The 23,909-nt window shown below is 42.4% G+C and overlaps 1 protein-coding gene across 5 annotated transcripts in view; it reads right to left on the reverse strand.

Moving 5' to 3' along the window:
- Positions 1-23,909, reverse strand: part of hhat (hedgehog acyltransferase) — a 200,380-nt gene that overhangs the window by 86,656 nt on the left and 89,815 nt on the right. For all 5 annotated transcript variants that reach the window (XM_080200573.1, XM_080200570.1, XM_080200574.1 and 2 more), the window contains 2 exons: positions 16,373-16,574; positions 6,544-6,688 (listed from right to left, as the gene is read on the reverse strand). In XM_080200573.1, the coding sequence (XP_080056699.1) occupies positions 6,544-6,688; positions 16,373-16,574 (347 nt within the window). The remainder of the gene's footprint in view (positions 1-6,543; positions 6,689-16,372; positions 16,575-23,909) is intronic.

The raw sequence follows: 23,909 nt of genomic DNA on the forward strand, positions 1-23,909 counted from the left end.
ATTGGATAGGGTGGACAGTGAGAGCCTTTTACCTCGGATGGTGATGGCTAACACAAGGGGACATAGCTGTAAATTAAGGGGTGGTAATTATAGGACGGATGTCAGAAGTAGGTTCTTTACTCAGAGGGTAGTAAGGTCGTGGAATGCCCTGCCTGCAGCAGTTGTGGACTCGCCAACTTTAAGGGCGTTCAAATAGTCAGTGGATAGGCATATGGATAACATTGGAATAGTTTAGGTTAGAGGGTCATTAGATTGGTTCCACTGGTCGGCGCAACATCGAGGGCCGAAGGGCCTGTACTGAGCTGTAATGTTCTATGTTTAATATACTCGCACCCCCTTGCAATAAACACTACCGTAACATTCACCTTCCCAACTGCTTGCTGGCCTGCCTGTTAACCTTTGTGTGATTCATATACAAAGAAACCCCAAATCTCTGAATGCCAACATTTATTGATCCCTCATCTTTTTATAAATTTTGCTTTACATTCTTCCTATCTAAGTGGATAATTTCACACTTTGCCAGATTATACTCAATCTGCCATGCTCTTTCCCAGTGCTTAACTGGTTTGTATCCCTTTCCACTGTCTTTGTGTTCTCTTTTAAGCTGAGCTTCCCATCTAGCTTTATAAAGTGTAATTATAGAAAAAACACAAAATTCCACCATCAGTTGCTACCAGACCACCTGCTGATCACTGGAGCAATTGGTTTCATACATTTTATGTTGGAAAATTCAGCAAAACATAATGGGCCCGATTTTACCATTGCGGTGCAAAAACGTGGTAAAGTCGGGTGTGAGGCCATTAACATGATCCAAGCCCTCGTCCGCACAGATTGCCACTTTACCGAAACCTGGGAATGGTGGCAAATCAATTTGCACCCAAAACAGGCGCAATGGTGATTTAAATGCATTTGCATGCATTAAATTGAATTAAGAAACTGCCCGCCCAACTTTATCAGCATTTCCCCCTTTACCACTGCTTTTCCCAACCGGAACCTCGCCGTAATGGACCTGCTAAATAAAAGTCTGAATCGGGCGCTCCAGCTGGTGAAGAGCAAATTCAGTTGCTTCCAATGGCTCTCCGACTCAGATCAGTGGCCGGGGGGAAAGAGAGAGAGAGAGAGAGAGGAGGAGAGAGAGAGAGGAGGAGGAGAGAGAGAGAGAGAGAGAGAGAGAGAGAGAGAGAGAGAGGCAGGTCACATCATTTTCTGGTCGTGGGGGGAGAGGAGGAGGAGGAGGATCAGATGTATCTCTGGGCAGAGATCGGGGGGGGAGGGCGGTGCAGAAATCATTGTCTGGTGGGGAGGGAGGAGGAGGCAGGTCAGATATTCCTCTGGGAGTGGGGGGAATAAGTGAGGCCACATCGTTGTCAGGGGCGGGGGGGGGGGGGGTGATTGCTCACTGGTGGGTGGGGCGGGGTCAAATGGATCTCTGTTGGTGGCCGGTGGAGGGGGGGGACCCGCTGCGCCTCTGCGGGCAAATCGGTGAGGGAGAGGGGTGCAGGGAAGGTAGCAGGACAGTGATGTGTGTGGGTAGTGGGGATGTCAATAAAAGGCACAGTAATATGTGTGGGTAATGGGAGGCTGGATAAGGGGGATAGGGATGTGTGCAGGTAGTGGGGGTGTCGATAAGGGGGACACTGATGTGTGTAGGTAGTGGGGGGGGTGGATAAGTGATGTGTGTGGATAGGGGGTGGAGTGGATAAGGGGGGACAGTAATGTGTATGGGTTGTGGAGAGGGTGCATAAAGGGGGACAGTGATGTGTATGGGAATTGGGGGGGGGGCGGGTGGTGGATAAGGGAGACATTAGTGTGTGTGTGTAGAGGGGCGGATGGATAAAAGGGACAGTGGTGTGTACGTGCACTATCGCTCCCGCTTTTCGCTCCTGAGCTGCTTTCTCTGGCCTGGGTGATCTGACATGGGCGCGCTTTTTCAAATTTTTTTCCAACTGCGCATGCGCAGTTCAGAGCTCTGGTCGTTTCGGCTGCACTAAGCCCTGCCCACAGCGCGAATGGGACTGGAGACGGCTGGGTGCGTATGGGGGCACCTAAAAGCAGATTTCTGAGTCGCATCTGCATTACGCCCAGATTAGAATGAAAATAGTAAAATCGGGCCCAATGTCCTTAAACAAACCAAATGATTCAGAAAATATTAGTAGCAGTAAATTAAATTTCATTTCTCCTCAGCTGTAATCTAACTGCTTTTAAATGTATTTCAGTGAACTTTACATGCCTGTGTGACTGTCATACCTCCCTCAATTATGTTGCTCAATGACCAACTACAATTTTTAGACTCTCTCTCCCCATAAAAAGATGCAGATACGAAGACAATTAGAGCTGTCATGACTGAGGTGAAGAAGTTTTGTTAGGTGAGGGCATCCAGGAATATGGGGTTAAAGCAACTAAATGGAATTGTACAGGTCGGCAATAATCAAATTGAATGATGGAGTAGGCTTGATGCACTGAATGACCTATTCCTGTACCTAACATTCCATATACATCCTTCTTTGGTCAGGATTTTGGCACACATTAAACATGCAATATTTTGGAGGAGAAATAGTTATCTAAAATGCACCGAGTTCAAAAGCATTCACGTCAACACAAAATGCTTTCAACTGTCTTCCTTCACACGAGGAGCCCTACAAAAATGCAAGTTGCTGTACAGCAAATCATCAGGTTCTATAGAGTATTTATTTGTACTTACTAATTTTGCACTCCAGCTAGTGATGCATTCAAGTAATTGATTAATTATCTTAATAGTAGACACAACGGATGAGCATCAAATACAGGGTGGCGGTGGGAGATCAGCCTGCAATTGGATCTGAGTAACTTTATAACATTTTTCAAATATTAGTACTTGAGTCCACCGTGTGCTGCTTTGAGTTTACAAGTCTGTTTGAAAGCAGAGGTGCCACAGCGGCGCTCCAGTACATTCTGACAGCTCTACCACGGGCCTATTCTCAATCATCAACAAAGTGATACAAAGTGTCACTGACAGTGCTATCAAGCAGCATTTACTCAGCAATAACTTGCTCACTGATGCTCAGTTTACATTTTGTCAGGGTCACTTAACTCCTTATCTCATCACAGCCTTAGTTCAAACATAGATAAACAGCAAAGCTCAAGAGGTAAGGTATGAGTGATTGCCCATGACATCAAGGCAGCATTTGACCAAGAATGGCAAAAAGGAGCCCTAGCAAAACTGGAGTCAATAGCGATCAGGGGAAAAACTCTTCAAGGCTTGGAGTCATGCCTAGCACAACTGAAGATGGTTGCAGTTCAATCAGATTAGTCCCAGACATCACTGCAGGAGTTCCTCAGGGTGGTGTATGAGGCCCAACCACCTTCAGCTATATCATCAGTGGCCTTCCCTCCGTCATAAGGTCAGGAGTGGGGATGTTCACTGATGATTGCACAGTGTTCAGCACCATTTACAACTCCTCAGGTGCTGAAGCAGTCTGTGTCCATATGCAGCAAGACCTGAACAACATTCAGGCTTGGGCTGATAAGTGGCAAGTAACATTCACACCACATAGGTTCCAGGCAACAACCATCCCAAACAAAAGGGAATACAATCATCGCCCCTTGACATTTAACTTTAACTTTTATTGAAAGTTAAACTTTATTTTATTTGTCACAAGTAGGCTTACGTTAACACTGAAAAGAAGTTACTGTGAAAATCTGCTAGTCGCCACACTCTGGCGCCTTTCTGAGTACATCGAGAGGGAATTTAGCATAGCCAATGTACCTAACCAGCATGTCTTTCAGACAGTGGGAGGAAACCGGAGTACCCAGAAGAAATCCACGCAGACACAGGGAGGATGTGCAGACTCCACACAGACAGTGACCCAAGCTGAGAATCGAAACCAGGCCCCTAGCACCTTAAGGCAGCAGTGCTAACCACTGTGCCATCATGCACCCCAATGGCATTACTATTGGTGAATCTCCTGCTATCGACATCCTTGGAGACTGAACTGGACAATGGGTGGCACAGTGGTTGGCACTGCTGCCTCAGAGCCAGACCTGGGTTCAATTCCAGCCTCGGGTAACTAACTGCGTGGGGTTTGCACATTCTCCCCATGCCTGTGTGGGTTTCCTCTACGTGCTCCAGTTTTCTCCCACATTCCAAAGATAAGCAGGTTAGTTCGACTGGTCATGCTAAATTGCCTATTAGTATCAGGGGATTAGTAGGATAAATACATGGTGTTATAGGGATGGGGCCTGGGTGGGATTGTCGTCAGAGCAGGCTCAATGGGCCAGATGGCCTCTTTCTGTGCTGTAGGGATTGTACTATAAATAGCTATAAAAACAGGTCAGAGGCTGAGATGTCTGCAGAGATTAACTTGTCCCCTGACTCCCCAGAGCCTGTCCATCACCTATAAGGCCCAAGTCAAGAATGCGATGGAACACTCTCTACTTGCCTGGATGAGTGCAGCTCCAATAACATTGAAGAAGCTCAACACAATCCAGACTAAGTCAGCCCAGTTGATTGGCACCCCATTTACTATCTTCAACATCACTCCCTCCACCCATCAGCAAATACTGGCAGCAATGTGCACCATCTACAAGATGCACATCATCAACTCAACCAAGGCTCCTTCAAAAGCACATTCCAAACCCACAATCTTTACCATCTAGAAGAACAATGGCAGCAGATATATGAGAACACCACCACCCACAAGTTCTTCCCCAAACCACACATCATCCTGACTTAGAAGCTTATCATCTTTCCTTTTTTGTCTTTTTATTCCGCAGGTGGAGGTCCACCTTGTTGTCAAACAAGGGGCATGCACATGGTGGGTCGTGTGTGGGCTGCTCTTGGAGGTTCCGGGAGTGGCCTGGTACTTCGTGTCGGTGTGTGTGCTTGATCCTGGACCGGTAGACAGGCGCCGCAACAGCTCAGTGACTAGCACTGCTAGCTGTGCAGATACATGGATTTGGGCCTGTGTCTGTGGGAGTTTGCGCATTCTCCCTGTGGTTGCGTGGGTTTCCTCCGGGCGCTCTGGTTTCCTCCCACACCCCAAAGATGTGCTCTTAGGCTGATTTGTTTACCAAATTGACACTATTCTCCCCTGAATCTGGCTAAGTTAGGGGTTCCACTCGCAGACACACAGGGCAGGGTAGGTGTAGGAGGATGCGGCGGCGCAGGCTCGTTGGGCCGAAGGGCCTGTTTCCCGTGCTGGGTTGTTCTTTGTTCACTATGCAAGGTCAAAATCCTGGAACTCTCTTCGTAACAGCACAATGGGTGTATCTAGACCATACAGACTGCAATAGTTCAAGAAGGCTGCACACCATCACCTTCTCAAGGGTGATTAGGGATGGGCAATAAATGTTGATCCAATCAGTGAGGTCTACATTCCATGAAAATCATTTTTAAAAAGCTTGTGGGGCTGAGAGAAGGAACTCCCCCTTCAAATCCTTCATGCACACCAGAAGTCTCTGCACCACACACTCTGCCCTCGAAGTGGTTGCATTAGGGAAGAGACCATCGTACACCTCCTTCTAGAATGTGCTTTTGCAAAGGAAGCAATACAATGGTCTTTGTGAAGGTTGATTCAGAGTAACTCAATGATGCAAGATTTTATGCTCTATTTGCTTGCCCAGGAACACACACACACATCTGAGACAAATATAAACTGGTGCTGGAGGATCGTCAACTCAGTAATAGATATTCTTTGGTCTGCCCAAGACTTGTTGGTTTACCAGTGAGAAGAGACGTCCACGAACCAGTGTTTCGGACTGCTACATTCCCAGGTCCAGGACTATGCACTGAAGGTTAGGGCAGCCTCCACAATGGTCAAAATGGAGAAAGGTCACCATCCAAGGCCTTTCAGCCATAGTGCATGGAGGGACTAGAAACTGTTTAAAAGCTCTCGGGCTGTATTTATTTTTATTCATTTGTGGGATAGGGGTATCACTGTCTGGCCAGCATTTATTGCCCATCCCTAGCTGTCCATGAAAAGGTGCTGGTGGGCTGCCTTCTTGAATTGCTGCAGTCCATGTTCTGTGGGTTGACCCACAATGCCAATAGGAAGAGTATTCCAGGATTTTGATCCAGCAACTGAGAAGAAATGGCAATATATTTCCAAGTCAGGGTGGTGAGTGGTTTGGAGGGGAACTTACAGGTGATGGTGTTCCCATTTTTCTGCTGTCCTTGTCCTTCTAGATGGAAGTGGTTGTGGGTTTGGAAGATGCTGTTGAAGGATTTTTGGTGAATTGCTGCAATGCATCATGTAGATAGTACACACTGCTGCTCCTGAGCATTGGTGGTGGAAGGATTGAATGTTTGTAGATGTGGTGCCAATCAAGCGGGCTGCTTTGTCCTGATGGTCAAGTTTATGCCAGACATTAAATGTGTATACTAAATATCACACATCGCAACTGCATTGAAACACTTCAAAATGCAATATGCTCTAAAGAAGAGTCCTGGATCATTATTGTACATTCCGTCGTGACCATTTTGAAATTTTTTAAAATCTATTTTATGAATAATGTACATTTTAAAAAAGATTTAGCAAACTCATGGATTGAACTGTACTTAATTACCTTGTACAAATGTTCTGTTCCAATAGATCTTTCCTACTTGATTCCCACAGAGAAACACCAAGTTGGATAAAATGAGCAGAGTTGTGGCAACACTTGCTAAGGCAGCATGAGCCCGACGCTGCATTCTGGCTGACAAGTATTTTTCCTGGAACACAGCAGATGTAGACATGATTTGTTAGGTTAAAAATCAGGGTTTATATTCAAATCTATTTAATCCTTATGTTCCCTCTTCATTTCCCCTAAGCCTCTTATCGTGAACTTGGGTTATCACGTAACTGCACACTTCCAACTGTCTTGGTTAACACTATCATAACTAGCTTAAGGAGTATAGAATGCATGGTGGTTCTGCTAAAACGTTCCATCCCTGCTGTCAGCTTAGCCTCTTAAATCGAGGTCAATAATTTATTATGAAGAGGCTGAAATACAAAACTCCAGCACACTACATCACACACTCGTAAGATATTTAGAGTCAAACGACATTCAACAGGAATTTGTTTTAATTTGGTCAGAAACCAAATGAATACTTAATTATTTGAAGTAATTAATTATAACCAATAATAAAGGAATTTTTCAGATATTAGTCAAATTAAAATTTCCAACCATTGTTCACAATAATAATATAATTGTTTTGTGATATATATGTATGCTTTATACATATAGTTTTATATATATGTTACCTGCAAGTGTCAACAGGCAATATGTCTGTACCTGGTGGGAGCCACATACTGCAGCCACATCTCAAATTAGCATAATGAATAAAATGGGCAGAGTTAAAGCAAAGTAAAATGGATGCTCGAAATCTGAAATAAAAACACAAAATTCTGGAAAACTTAGCAGGTCTGGCAGCATCTGTAGAGAGAGAAACTGAGCTAACATTTCGAGTCTATATGACTCATTTTGCAGAGACGAGGCTCTGAAGAAGAGTCATATGGACTCAAAACATTGGGCAGAATTTTCCTAGGAAAATGGCAAAGTTATCATTTTCAGCGCAAAAATCAGCATGATTCCCACTGGCCCTGACAGCACAATCTGTCCAACAATTTTCAGCAACTTAAAAGAAAAAGACTGTTCTCCATGTGAAGAAATGCTGTGCCTGCGGCACGAAGCATCTTGATTCGCCTGCCCTGGTGGTGAGCTAGGCACTTTAATCAAGGGGGCGCTGCATTTAAACTGCTTCACAACACTTGCTCTCATTCAAGCCAGGAGAATGGCAGTGAGGAAGACTGCTCCTCGATTCGCGGAGGGGGCCCTCACCCATATGCTGGATGGAGGAAAGATGGATAACAGTATACCCTTGTGCTGGCAGATGTCAGTGAGATAATATGCTTGGGTGATGGTCTCAGCACTAGTCAGTGCCAGCAGCCTGCACAAGAGGAAGGGGGAGTAATGCCACAAGAGGATAAATGACCTACTCTGTTCTGCCAGTGTAAGTGCCTCTCCTTTCTGCACCCTAACTTGCCGTCACCCCTCAAAATGTTACCTTGATCCTAATCTGTCACTTTGCAGGCCACACCACCCAACCTCCCACAAGCTTCCTCACGCCCCCGGCACTCATGAGAATCCTCCCTGCTTACACACATGCCAGGTATTATCAATATCTGATCGCCAGGCATCCAGCTCGCATCATCCCCATTTATATTCCTGCAGAAGAAGCTTGCCCACAACTGCCTCAAGAGAAGATGGATGGTGGAATGACTGAGCTGCAGAGTCTGATTCGTTTCAAGGAAAGAGTGCTGGAGCTTGCAGCGGAGAAGCAGAAGCAGGAGCGGGCCTGTGCTGACAGCAAGATGGGCTTGAGAGAGAAATGCAAGGCATCACTGCACATTCATTCAGATGACCAATCTCAAGTGAGTTCTGCGTATTCCAAACCCATGACTTGGCCACATACTAATGACATGTCCCTTGCCTTGCACGAGCATCACCTGAACAGCCTGGCCTGTCCACCTGCAATGTCCCACCACCCACCCTTGACGTGACTTCGGAGCAAATGGTGGAGGGGGACACCAAAGAAGCATCATGACTATCCCCAAAAACTTCCAGCAATGCAGACACACACACATCTGGGTGAGCTTAGCAGGTAGGCTTCTGGGTCACTATCTAGTGAGCACCACACAATTTCTGAATGTCCCAGGGATTGGATTGTAGGAGGTCTGCTGTGCCCTTAGGATTCAGCTGCACTCAGCCAAGTGCCGTACCCGTGGACACATTCATTCCTCAGCTGCCTGAGATACAAAGGCAGAGCCGTGAATACCAAGAGAGGGTGTCAGCAACAGTTCTGCAACTGCAAGTCTGAATGGAGGATTCCCATAGCCTTCTGTCACAGGAGATGGTGCCAGCAATGCATGGCACCCAGGCCGACATCGCAAGAGTGGTGTCCGCACTGAAAAGTCTCGGGCAAGGGGCCAGATCTATGATGAGAGAACTCCTCAGTTCCCAAGGATCATAACTGAGTGTTTCAACCAAATGGTTCAGACAAAGGTTGGCCTCCAGGACAGGCAGTGCCAGATGACACTGAAGCTTCTGGAGCTCACTCCAGCTGCCTTTTCATCCCATGGACCACATGGAGGTGCACAGCCCAGAGCCTTCCACGCAGGATATCCTAGGAGTGAGAGCTAATCTGAATCTCCAGTTCCTCAGACTGGTGCAACTCAAGTACAAAGGGCAGAACAGGATGACACTACAATACCAGTGCCACCCAATAGTAGGTCAGGGACCTCTAGGTCTCAGCCTTCCAGAGGACATCTCGGACAACAGGGAATGGTAAGCAACAGGCCATCTCCATCTCTGACGTATGTCTTGGGAACACACTTAGATGAAGTAGGTGGGTATGCAAGTCTGTGGAATCGTAGGGGCACTACATAGCATGGGTGAAGTTAGTCACTAGTTGTTGAAGAACATTGTTACTTATCACAGTTGGATATGTCACTGCATTAAATATCATTATTGCTCATCACATTAATGCCTCAGAATCTATAACCCTCCTCCCAATGGCCTGGTGCTTCTCCCCATCAGGACACAGGTGTTCTCACTGGGCCTCTTAGTACAAATGTTTAATTTGCAGTGATAGGACTCGAGCATGATTCAATGAACCTCAGACCCTCAGCCCTAATCCTCTCTAGGACAAAGGAATGAAGTGCGGAACTTTACTCAGACATGAGCCAGGGTGTCAATGTGCTGGCAGCAGAAAGACGGGTTCAGACATAAACATTACAGACCATTCCACGTCTAAGTCGCTATCACCCTCTTGCACTGACTGGGCAGCGACTCCTCGTCACGAAGCCCTGGGGGCTCGGTGCTCAGACTGCTGGACAACAAGCTAGTTATTCTCCATAAAGCAGGTGGCATGAGAGTGTCTCTAGCCCTTCTGCCCAAGTGCACCCTCGCCCTGCCCATCCTCTGGATCCTCAACAGGCTCTTCCTCAACTTCTTCCTGCAACTTTTGTGTAGGGCACAGCAGGCCATAACAATGCAGAAAACCCTCTAGGGGCTACTTCATAAGGCCCACCAGACCTGGCAAGGTAGCAGAACCACATCTTCAACAGGCTATTTTAGATAATCATTCAGTCCATTTTTTTATTGATTTATCTGATTCCTTCATCTTTGAATTCTCCTAATGTCTTCAAAGTACTTATTTCCATGTTTGACACATCCATTTCTCCTCTTTAATTATTTGCTGACAGAGCCATTCCTTGTAATTTCTTCATATATTCTCAACTAAAGCCTTTTCTAATCAATTATTATTTAGTTCTTTGCATCCAAACTCTTTCCTATCCAGTCCAGCCCTCATATTTTGTTCTTTACTATGATTTTCCAGCTGCAGTCCTTTATATTTTTTTTTATATTTCCTTCAGACCTTAGTCACTGGTGTGTAGTTAAGAAAACAGTCTATACAAATCTGTCAGCAGTACCACAACAAGATGCCTCATCCAAAACGTACTTTACTTAACATCATTTAATGCCCTTGCCATTAAACAACAGCTTATTCTCCAACTCATCCTGAGTGCTGTCCCAGGAAAATCACTAATGTTTATAAAACAGACATATATAGATGAAACTTGGGCCGGGAATTTTTGGTTCCACCGTTGAGTGGAACGGAATATTTGGCGACACAGCAACGTGTCCATTGACCTCTGGTGGGAATTTCTGGTCCCTCCAAACAAGAAAAAACTGGTCACGGGCAATCTCATTCTTCAATTGTTATCCTGGCATTATTTACAGAACAGTGGTATATAGTTGACACCATATTAGTGAATAATTTCCATAATTGAGCAGAATTGATCTAAATCTAAAAGGTGTTATTGTGACATACACTATAAATGTTTATTAAAAGTCTTAATTTCACCAATCATATTTTTAATATTACACATGAATAAGGAGCAGCAGTTCTATGCCTTGAGCCCACTCTGTCATTTAATAAGCTCATGGCTGATTTGTTTGTAACCACCTACTCCCTATTATTCCTTACTTATCAATAATCTATCCAACTCTGCCATAAAAATATTCAAAAGCTCTGCTTCCACTACATTTTCATAAAGAGAGTTCCAAAGATTTATAACGCTCAGAATTTTTTTTGTCTCACCTCTGTTTAAAGGGCAACCCTTTAGTTTGAAATGGTGACCCCCCCCATTTCTAGATTCTCCTACAAGAGGAAATATCCTCTCCCCATCCACCCTGTCAAGAACCGTCAGGATCTTTTATGTTTTAATCGAGTTGCCTCCTACTCTTCTAAACTCTAGTGGTTACAAGCCTAGCCTGTCCAACCTTTCCTCATAAGACCCTTTCCCACTATTACAAAGACAGAAAATGCTGGAAAATCTCTGCAGGTGTGACAGCATCAGTAGAGAGATGACAGAGCCAACGTTTTTTTGAGTGAGGATGATCTGAAATCTCCTGCTGAGATTTTCCAACATTTTCTGTTTTTATGTCAGATTCCAGCATCCACAGTATTTTGCCTTTATCTTTCCAGATATTAGTCTGGTAAATCTTCTCTGAACTGCTTCCAAAGTCTTTTCATCCTTCCTTAAATAACATGACCAATACTCTACAGTACTCCAGACGTGGTCTCACTTGTGCTCTGTATAACTGAAGAGGCAGTCCCCTCGAAAGCTTGTGAGTTTACTATCAAATAAATCGGTTGGACTAAAACCTGGTGTTGTCAGACTTTTTACTGTGTTTACCCCAGTCCAACACCGGCACATCCACATCATAACTGAAGAATGACTTCCCTACTTCTGTATTCAATTCCCCTCACAACAAGTGTTGACATTCTATCAGCTTTTCTAATTGCTTGCTGTACCTTTTCAATTCATGCACAGATCCTTCTGCATCTCAGAGCTCTGCAATCTCTCAGCATTTAGATAATATGCTTATTTTTTATTCTTCTTGCCAAAATAGACAATTTCACATTTTCCCACATTATATTCCATTTGTCAGATCTTTGCCCACCTACTTAACCCAGCTATTTCTTGTTGCAGCCTCCTTATATCTTTTTCACAACTGAGTTTCCCACCTATCTTTGTGTCATCAGCAAATTTGGAACCATACCCTCAATTCCTTTGTCCACGTCACTTATATAAATTGTAAACAGTTCAGGTCCCAGCACTGATCCTTGTGACACACCACTTGCTATGTACCACCAACCTGAAAATGATCCATTTATGACAACTCTCTGCTTTCTGCAACCATGTTTTGCAAAATGGTTTTGCTTTTTTAAAACTTATTTCTGTGGCACAAATAGGATGATAATTTGCAATTAATACAATCAATTTCCATAAAAACTTTCATGTTGCAGCAATGCACTGCCAATGGCAATGTTGTATACACAGCCAGTGGTACATTTTTACTGAGTGCTGATCTGGAAATACACATTTGTTCTGGCATTTTATATCGATTTATGGGTGCCTAAATATTCATATCTGTTTCAGCCACTAAATACTAACATGATTCACGACAGAATGTAAAAAATTAAATCATAATGTACTTGAAAATTCAACTTGCCAAGCACAAATAGTTAAGTTGCCTTTCAGCTTTTAGGAGCTGTAAACTAACCCCTTTATTTATTCCCCCTCAGCACCACCCCTGGCCTGCCTTCCTCCACTGTCTGTAGTTCTCCAGGCAAATATTAAGTAGTAACATTTATACAGCTTCATTTAGTGCTGATATCATTATGTAACAGTCTATCCTCTGACTCATCATCAACGTTGTCACAGGAAAACCAGCAAGGCCTATAAAATAGTGTAAACATGAGCTCCGGGCAGATATATCCTCCAATCTTCATTTTTCTTTATTGTAGAAATCATGGAAACCCTGCAGTCCAGAAGCTCACCATTCTGCCCATCAGGTCTACACAACGGTGCTTCTCACCTAGACCTGATTCCTGTAACACCACATATTTATCCCATTAATCCTCTTAATCTACACATCTTGGGACACTAACGGGCAACTTTAGCCTGGCCATTCAACCTAACCTGCATATCTTTGGACTGTGGGAGTAAACTGGAACACTCGGAGGAAATCCACGCAAACAAGAGGAGAATGTTCATTGATGTTATCATTGGCTTATTTGTAAGGCAGTAATCTATAGTTAAAGCTAGTTTTGTGAATTGGCCATTACAAACATTATATTTTTTTTTTAAAAATCACCAAAACGTCCAAGCTCCCCAACCTCAAAACGTGGGGTGTATCCCAAAGATGTGCTGTGGAATCCCTCTCGGGAGGTTCCCGGGTAAACATTTGAATGTGACCATTGCCCAGCAACGCCGACTTCCTCTGGGCAATTGCTCTGCACAGGGAACCATCCAAAAACGTGATTTGAATCGCAAACTTTGTATGGTTCTGTCAGGGTTACACCAATAGTTACCCCAAAAAAGTTAGAAGAATTAACACCTCTTCTAACTTTTGGGTAACTATTATAAATACCATGGGACTCCCCCATATCCCCGACTCTCCCCACACCCTTGATTAACACCCCCCAGTATGGTATCCCTCATCACCCTGATCCTCCAAACCTCTCCAACTTTGGACCTCAGCAATCTTACCAAAAGCTGGGGGGCCTGGTCAAAGATCATGACACATCAAAAACTCAGCACAAGTATACTGGGGGACAAACCTGTTCATGGGGTGCTGCTGCAGACATGCAGACTTAACTCAATTCCCCAGGACTGTCAACGTGCAGCCCAATACCAGTATGGCGTTCATTATTGAGATCAATGAAAAAAAAATCAATTGGGAAAAAATTGAAAATCAATAGAAATTCAATGAACAAATTTCTTCCCATATGGTACTCATCACTGATATCAATGCAAAAAATTAACTGAAAAAAAGTAAAAATCAATAGAAATTCAATGAACAAATTTCTTCTCCAATCAGTTTTTTTTAAATTGTCCTATATTAACTAATGCATTTAGTTGCATTAGTGACAGCACATACTAAATTTTATCTCAAAAGCAAAATAGTCCAGCATACAGGATCACTCATTTGTGAGACAGTTTTGATAATTTTCTCTTGGGATTACCTAACTAGTGTTATGAAAGTGTGTTGCAATGTGCATTTGTTTAGCATGCCCAACCAAAGTGGCAAGTAAAAATAAATGGATGTAACATGGAGGGAGCCTAACACAGGTTGTCCATATTTCAGTTGTTACTTAACTAGTACCTGGCACTGTTCCTATTAATTTAACATTTTTCATCAGAATCACTGAAATTCCAGGAAATACAATAAGGTACAACTGCTTGAGTTAATAATGCTGACAACTGCTCTTTAATGTATGACTTCTTTTAACATAATAAGTGAATGCTTTTGTAAGGTGCTTTGAGGGAAAATTATTTACTACCTTATCGCATGCAGTATTAGTTACGTCAATATTACCAAAGCTGCTTTCAAAAATCTGACAATTTTATCACTCCCTCATGATATATATTAAGACAAAAACTGGATGATACAAAACATGATCAGTTTTGTTTTTAATTGTCATGGAATACTCTGATTGCCATGTTATAAAATAAGAATAACGAATAGTTACGGTGGACAATCTGAAAACTGATTGATGAAAACTTGTACTTTAGAGTGTAAATGGTCTAAAAAGTATAGTGGATAAATAAATCATGACAGGCCAATTAAGTTTATTTCATTTACTGCTCTAGGAAGCAAAAAAATCTCAGAAGGAATAACTTTGATAACCAGCACTATTGGCCTAGCTCCATTTTAATTTGATGGCATGCTTCTTGCCTTTTCCCACAGCAAGTTGATTTAACATTAGGCAACTACACATTAATAACGTACTATCATAACTACATTTTCCCTGTTATAGGAAGCAGCTGGGTCGCTGAACCTCTATCAGAGAATAAAACAGACATGAGGCACATACATATTGTTTTAATTTTATTGGTGAAATGAGTGAAATCAATAATTACACATTGGTGGCAAAATCATAAATATGTAATGTGCAGATGGGCTCCCAAGTGTATAATTTACACACTGGTATGGCATTCCAATTGTTAAAATTTATAAGTAATTTCAATGTGTAAACAACTAAAATTAAATAATCTGAATACTTTAAGTGCCAACAAGCCACCGAGAAGGAATACAGCATGTGCCTGCTGATAAGTGTATAATTTATGTAAATTTAGGGAAGTGATAAATGATAGTTTGAAGCTAAACATCGAGTCTGCTACATCAATTACACAATTAAAAAGGCAAATCATGCAATTGAGAAGGACTTTAACAGTAAGCACACAGGTAGGTATCATGGGTCGCAGATTTTAGCATCAAATATGAAACATAATATGCACAAAACCGAGACAGGATACTTGAGTTTTCCCAAGTTGAAGCCATAGGATGGGGAAAAACATGTAGCCTGTGACAGCCAAAACAGTATAAAGAATTTTAAAAAGGATAAGTGGTTAATCGGTTGCACTTTTATTAAAGGATGGAAATTTTAACGAACAAGATTGTATTATGAGATTATTTGTGAGCCTTCCTATTTAACTTCTGAATAGTGTAGCTTGTCATCCATTATGAATTTGAATAATTCATTAATATTGTGAGTTCCTGAACAAATGCACGTATTTTTCATGTTTGATCTCAACTTACAGTGATGTAAAATAATAAATCAAAATCATGTTATATTTGTAGACAGATTGGTATACTTGTCCTGGCTGAACACAAGAATTCACAACTTTACTTCAGAACACTAACTTGGCAGTTAAAGAGAAAATGTTAATGAAATGAGGAGACATTAAGCTTTTGGAAACATTATTTAAATGCAATACACAGGAATTGCTAAACAAACAATGCTGTTTGAATTATTTTCAGTTAGAACATGGGAGAAACCAGTAGTTTCCAGTTCAATTATTGAACAAAAAAAGTGCACACAAATATAAAATCATTCTCGTTCCCATCTTGCCCTCATTTCTATTCACTAGTTACACTAATTAACCTACTGGGTATACACTTCAGCAAAATTAAATTTTCATTGCATAAAGAAGTTTAAAATTAAAATTTCAAGAGCTACAGCTGGCAATGACTACTAAGAAAATCTTCCATTTTCACTTAATGAGTACCGAGTTTGAACAGCAAGAAGCAATAATCATCACTTTACAATTATCTTCCCATAAATTATATCTAATAATGCATTAGCATGGAGGAAAACTGATTAACTGAGACACAAGTGTATTCACCAATTAGCTATCTTCTTTCAAATCGGTGCTCCAAGTCCACACCAATGTGGGATTTTCAAAACATTTTACAACTTAATTTAGAACTAATAGAGAATAAGCATCCATTGATAACTGTAACAGTTTCTTAGTGAATAGATAGATTTGCCACTTACAATGATCTCCTGAGCAGGTGAAATGGAACACACCATCTTCAATATATTTTCTACCATTACTCCAGCCCAGTTCAAAGCTGCCCAGTTTAGCATGAAGTTATGACCACCATGCCAGTAGCAGACAAAACTAAAGGCCATTGCAGAAGAGAACATGATCCTTAGCATACCATGCCGTGACCCTCCCAATGGAATATAAATGTACCTGCAGGGACAAGAAATCCAATGGTAACTAACACAACATTAAGAGGTTGGACCAAAACATACCTTTTCCATGAAATGCTTTTTTTAAACTCAATCACAGGGCGTGGACCTCACTGGCCAGGCCAGCATTTATAGCCCATCCCTAATTACCCATGAGGAAGTTGAGGGGATATATCCAAAGGAACAGATTAATTAAACTCCTGTCTTGCAGATATTTGAAATACAGTCCCAATTTTAACCCTCCATAGTCAGGCTTGGTGATTAATCAGCAGTCAAGAGCTATGTGCTGCATTCCTCACACCTTTGTGCCCACTGCCATTCTAATTTTGCCAAATTTGTGTTACTGGGAAATCACCCACCACAGGGTGGTAGATGATTCAACAATTGTTAAAAGGCAATAACACAATTCAAGGCATAATTTCCCCCTGACATAAACTAAACAGAAGATTGGTATGAATTGTACATAGTCCAATGGTTCAGCTAAAACTAGCAGCAAGTAATGTGAAATTGAGAGGCATGGTTTTCATTACATATACAAGTACTCAAAACTTTGTAAGTAAATAAATGTTCCAGAGTGCAGTTCCCTTTCACATAAATGAAGAAGTACTTAGGTGACTGGAGATGATTAAGAAATTTTCTTGCATGAATCCCAATTACCTCTTTAGATAATTTAGCATCACAACAAACTTCTAATTTGGAACTGTTGCCATTATATTTTATAGGGAAGACAGCTTCCCTTGGTCGAGGTTATATAATTGACTAAGAGTATTGCTTATACTTCTGTGGAATTTAACCATTTTTGACCACATATCAAATAAGACTTCATTAAGTCAGTGTCTATAAGAGTTTACACCTATAAAAAGTGGTACTTTTCAGAATATTATAGACTGCTTTCGGAGTAAGTAGGCATAGCATAAAGTCAATTGCAGAAAACTTGTTTCTCATTCCTCTCTCTCAAACAACAAATAAGAAGTCCCAAGAAACGTCAAGGTCTCCTGGTTCAGACTTCCATGTTGGCATTCCTAATTAAGCACAAAGGCACTTCTGTAATTTTTTTTAAGTGGTTGCATGAATGCTTAAAGAGCTGGTCACATGACTTAATGGTAATGTCACTTGGGTGCCTCACAGGCCCCGGCCTGGTTTCATTTTCTACTCTATACAGGCGACAATAAATCTATTGTTAGTTTGAACATACATATGCAAATCACATCTTTTGCTTTTTGTTTAAAGCCCACAAAATCTAACATAGTTAGGACATTACAACTTTGTACCATCTCACCTATACAAACATCCAGTAAAGACTAACAAATAGCTCCTACCATGAGATAAACCAAAACATGACCTTGAGGTAAAACGATGGCCAGTAAACCCACAGACTTGCTGATCATGAAACAGGTACAATTGTGAGCTATTCAGTCTTTGCTCTCCGGCCTCTTAAAAGTTCTGTTGCACAGATGCACCGGAGGGTATAGAAATGTGTTGACGCCTTGGGTACCTGTCCTGGCAGAGTTATTCTAACAAGTGATTGACATAGGGTAAACAAACAGCCTCAAGAAATAGAGCATTTTAACAAGTGCTCGGAGACAGGGGGAAGTCCCTGTCAGCCTTCTTCTGGTGGACAAAAGCCAGGGAAGATGGAAGAAGACTGGAGAGGGAGAGCTTCTTAATACTTTGGCAACTGAAAAGAACATTGCCACAAGCTACAGAGATCAGCACAATCTGCACTATCCGTCTGTGGGTTCACCAGGATCAGTAAACCTGTCACGAGTTGTAATGCCCTAACTACGTTACCACCTCCCTATCCCCTAGCCATCACCCCCCCATTGGTTGCCCCCATTGTTGCAGAATTCCCCTTAGCCCCCCCCCCCCCGCAATCACTTCACCCACTAATCAACACCCCTCCTGAAGAGTTCTTCCCCACTCCACCTCTCTCCGCCCCACAGAGCTCCTCCTGTCATGGCTCCACTCTCTCTCAGGTCTAGCGTTCCCCCTCCCCCCCACCTCTCACATGGCACTGAAAGATTTCATTACCCCCTTGGTACACAGCACCTTTCATGATGTCTCTAGTTACTTTATAGCCGATTGAGTGTAGTCAATGATACAACGTAGATAAGGTTATCAAATGACAAAAGGTTCAAAGGGCTACTCCTGTTTCAAATACCTACATCCATTTGTCATCCTAGGATGGAAGAGTTAAATGGATTCTGTTATCCATATTTATCTTGCAAACAGAGAGTGGATTTATGGCTGGAGCTCTGTTTATTTTGTTGCTATTGAAAGTTTACTATGAATGTGCTTTGTAGGGTGGGATTGCCAGGACAGGAGTGCACAATTGGCTCGTACTGAACGTACAACCTGTTTTACACTGCACATGATAGTTTCTTCCATTGACTTCAACGTTGTCCTTTTACCACCTGACTTATTACCCCACTCTACCTTGCTCCCTTTCATTAGTTTTGGAGGTATTGAAATATTGTGATAAAGTTGTGCTACATATCTAAAAGCAGCAATCAGTAGAGTCTTCAGACTTGCTGATCACGAAACAGATACGACTGTGAACTATTCAGTCTTTGCTCTCTGGCCTTTTAAAAGTTCTGTTGCACAGATGCACCTGAGGGTATAGAAACAGGAAGGAGAAGCAGTGGTGCCCATGATTTCTCTCCCAGGCCCTGAAGCTGTGTCGGCCAAAAGGGCTGTTAACAGCAAAAGTGTCAGGAAACAGGCACATTGTCTGGCTTTATATTCAGGTCATGCGAATGGGCCAGGAACTGGCAAATGGAATTTAATGTTGGCAAGTGCGAGGTGGTACACTTTGGTAGGAATAATGGTAGGAAGGATTATTACTTACGTGGAGAAAAACTGAAGCAGGCGACGGTGTAGAGGGACCTCGGGGTCCTTGTGCATGAGTCGCAAAAACCCAGCTTGCAGGTGCAGCAAGTGGTCGGGAAGGCTAATGGGATGCTGGCCTTCATAGCGAGGGGGATTGAATATAAAAGTAGGGAGGTCTTGCTGCGGCTATATAGGGCATTGGTGAGGCCGCAGCTGGAGTACTGTGTGCAGTTTTGGGCGCCGCACTTACACAAGGATATTTTGGCCTTGGAGGGACTGCAGAGGAGGTTTATTAGGCTGATACCGGAGTTGAGGGGGTTGAGCTATGAGGAGAGGCTGAATAAACTAGGCTTGTACTCATTAGAGTTCAGAAGAATGAGGGGAGATCTCATTGAGACGTATAAGATGATGAATGGGATGGATAGGATAGAGGTGGAGAGACTCTTCCCGCTCAGAAAGGACAGTAGGACTAGGGGGCACAGCCTCAAGATAAAGGGGGGGCGGTTTAGAACGAAGTTGAGGAAGAACTTCTTCACTCAAAGGGTGGTGAATCTCTGGAATTCTCTGCCCATTGAAGTGGTGGAGGCTACCTCGCTAAATATTTTTAAGACGCAGGTTGATGGGTTTTTGATAAGACAGGGGATTAAGGGTTATGGGGAGAGGGCGGGAATGTGGAACTGAGCCACGACAGATCAGCCATGATCTTATTGAATGGCGGGGCAGGCTCGAAGGGCCAGATGGCCTACTCCTGCTCCTATTTCTTATGTTCTTATGCCTGCCTCTATTCAGTCCTCAAAAGGTCCAAAAACTCAACTCTTATTCTCTACTCCCAGTTGGATCTAGAGGAGTGTTGGTAAAAATCGAGCTTGCAATCCACATCTGATAGGTAAAACGTTTTTTTTTGTCAAGGCTTCAGGTGAAATGAAAAACAGGCCAAGATAGCTTTGTTAGAATGAGTCAGTGCTGCTGAAGACAGAAGTCAAGAATGTGAATTTAGTTGTGCATGGCATTGTTTGTGGATCTTGTGATGCAGTGTGAATAGTCTTTTGGAGAACATTCAGTGTCCCAGAGACACATGTAGCCGTGGGTGGATACAAAACACGGCAGGTAAAATTTTTGTTGGAATCCACGTGAAATAAGTCAGAGACAGTTGCTGAGGGAGCAGATTTGGCTGTCAAAACAAGCCTTTAGTGGATACCTGATCAAACAGGATGAGAAATTGAAAGCAATGAAGGTGAACAAGTTTACAAAGGCAAACTGAAATTCTGTCAGGGAGAAAAGGAGAACTTCTTCAAGCTGGGCATTTATAGGTGAGAAGTGGTATCAGTGAATTAAATTCCAATACAAAAATAATGTACCGCAGATGCTGCAAATCTGAAATAAAAACAGGAAATGTCAGTAACAAACATATTCCAGTTTCCTCCTACAGTCCAAAGACGTGCAAAGTAGGTACAGGATAGCACAGTGGTTAGCACTGCTGTCTTACAGCACCAGGGACTCAGGTTTTATCCCCGGCTTGGGTCACTGTCTGTGCAGAGTTTGCACACTCTCTGCTTGGGTTTCCTCTGGGTGCTCCAGTTTCCTCCCACAGTCCATAGATGTGTGGGTTAGGTTTATTCGCTATGCTAAATTGCCCTTAGTGTCAGGGGGATTAACAGGGTAAATACGTTATGCTACAGGGATGGGGCTGGGTGGGATTATGGTTGGTGCAGACTTGATGGGCCAAATGGCCTCCTCCTAATCATGTAGGGATTCTATGATTCTCTGAACCAGCAAAGGTCATCAGCCTGAAACATTAACTCTCTCTCTCTCCACAGGTGCTACCAGACTTACTGGGCAGAATACACAAGTAGCCCAAATCTCTTCAAAAGATGGTGCCAACAGTGAGGCGGCTTCTTGCAAGCTGTGCCCAGCATACATTCTAATTCTATCTTTTACTCTCATTCCATGCTTCTAAAACTTCATTCTAACTCTTTTAATCTCTCTAACAACGCTTTGATTTCTCTACACCTCGGCTATGACTGTAACACTACGTTTTGCTCTCTCTCCTTCCCTTCTCTATGATATGCTTTGACTGTATAGCACGCAAGAAACAATACTTGTCACTGTATACTAATACATCAGATCTGTATAATAAATCAGATCAAAAGTACTTTTCCTCCAGAGACAGTAAGCAGAATTCCATCCCAAAAGGGATTTTGGTACTGACAATAACATCAGTCCACTTCACCTAGCTAATCAAATAACCGACAATGATATACTTGATATCAGTTACAATTTTATCAGTGAAAGAGCTATTAGGGAAGCCATGCAAAAGACTGGCATGGGGGATGGGAAAATTCACGCTGGTGCAGAAACAAAAATTCATCAATACTGGAAGAGGATCAAAACCATATCATCAGGCAAAATAGAGGGAACTTGATTTTATGTCTGTCATACTAAGTATGATTTAGAAATACTTAAAAGGAAATCAACCTCCCCAATTAAAACAATAGAATTTTGGGAGATAAGATACAAGGATATTATTTTTCAGATCAAGGGCTCCTGTAAATGATTTATTGTCACAGCCAAGTCGTTACCATTACAATGAGCTATGAAGACCTTTAGAGAGGGTTATCACCATGGAAAAGCTCGCAGTGGAGCAGAGGACTCTCCAGCAACTGACAATGGAGCTAATTTTCTGAATGTGCAATCCTTCTGTGTGAGATTGTGTCAGATCATGAGGAGTGCACCTGCGATTTTACCATATGTGCCCTTGACGTGCAGGTTTCGTGATGGAAATTTGGAAAGACCTGCACCAACCTTCCTTACCTTGGAAGCCAGCAAAAGATTATGAAACGTTTCAGTGAAGAAGTCACAAACCCAAACACAGTTAACATTTTAAATACACTATTCAATTACTGGCCATGGCCATTTAAAAACAGATATTCCACTGAAATAGAGAGACCAAGGCTTCTTGTAGCCTGTGCTGCAGGATTATCCCTCAGAAGTAAAAATAGATATTTCAGAAGGTATAATGGTTAACAGCTAAAAGCAGAATAATTTTTGAAGCAAATCTTAGATATGCATGTAGAAATGTGCTTTTGGTGCATTTTGTGCTTTTTAACCTAAAAGCAGATAGATTACAAGATGGGGGAAGTTTTCTGCGTTATCTTAAAAGGGCATGGCCAAAGCACCTTTGCTCCTCCTGACGCGCAAGCAGTGGCATAAAGACTGTTCCTCAAAGGATTTAGTCTTCCTCCCTTCTTAAACAGTTGTTTCTAGATGTGGGCAACATTCTGTGTCCTTGCTCCACTCAGTGCTCCTTCAAAGTGGTTTTCAACATGGAGGGCTGTGGGAGTGCAATTGCTGGCAATTAGCAGGCAGTTTCCTTGCCCGCGTTTGACCTGGTACATTCTTTACCCCGGGTGGCATGGTGGCACAGTGGTTAGTACTGCTGCCTCACAGCGCCAAAGTTCAGTTCCTGGTTTGAGTCACTCTCTGCACGGAGTCTGCACATTCTCCCAGTGTCTTCATGGGTTTGCTCTGGATGCCCCAATTTTCTCCCATAATCCGAAAGACATGTTGGTTAGGTGCATTGGCCATGCTAAATTCTCCCTCAGTGTATCCGAACAGGCGCTGGAGTGTGGCAACTGGGGGATTTTCACACACAAACTTCATTGCAGAGCTAATGTAAGCTGTCTTGTGACACCATTAAATAAACTTCAACTCAAAAGGCAGTAACTTTTTTTCCTTTAGTCTGTCATTTGGATTTTAACAACAACAGGCAAGAAAAATATTAAATTTATTAAACTAATTAATATCTTTACCAAATATCCTTGCAACAGCATCACCAAAAGGATACCTGATAAATTCAGGACATTCATTCAAATGTTCACTTCACATGTGAGTTTTCAAACTAGAATGAACTCCTGCCAGAATTTGACTTTTTTTATTTTAATTGTTGTTGATGATCTCAAAATGAAAACAATTTTTAAAAAATCTGCTGGTGTAAACACTTGGAATACAAATTATAAAAATCCACTCTGGGTCAGTATTACCAGAACCCATCAACACTGGGCAGTTTCTTACTTTTCGTCAATAGATTTTTTTCAACCGTATTGCCAATTATAGATCATCTAATACATATGTATACGTGTGTGCATCTTTGCTTTAAACATTACTTCAGAAAACATTGAAGAGCTCATGTTTTATTTTCTCATGTTCAAGGTACTGCAAACCTTCACTGTTTCTAAAAATGGTTTTACAGGAGATTTTGCATCCGTTGCAACGTTTGGCCAAAATGACTTACTTATTTGCATAACATCATGTTTTCAGTACCTCAAAAAAAAGTGCAAATCCGCCCATAGAAAAAGGAGCTACCAGACAAACGTAGGGTCAGGCTGTCAGTGAAAGCTGGCCGATTTGTAAACAGTGGATGATTTTCACATGAATATCTAGTCTTCAAACCCCCTTTACTGTAGGTCAGCTGAGCTTCACTTGTGTGGAGCAAAAGAGTAGTATGGGT

Source organism: Carcharhinus amblyrhynchos, chromosome 12, assembly GCF_965287045.1.
Source record: "Carcharhinus amblyrhynchos chromosome 12, sCarAmb.v2.hapA, whole genome shotgun sequence".
In the NCBI taxonomy this organism is placed as follows: Eukaryota; Metazoa; Chordata; class Chondrichthyes; order Carcharhiniformes; family Carcharhinidae; genus Carcharhinus; species Carcharhinus amblyrhynchos.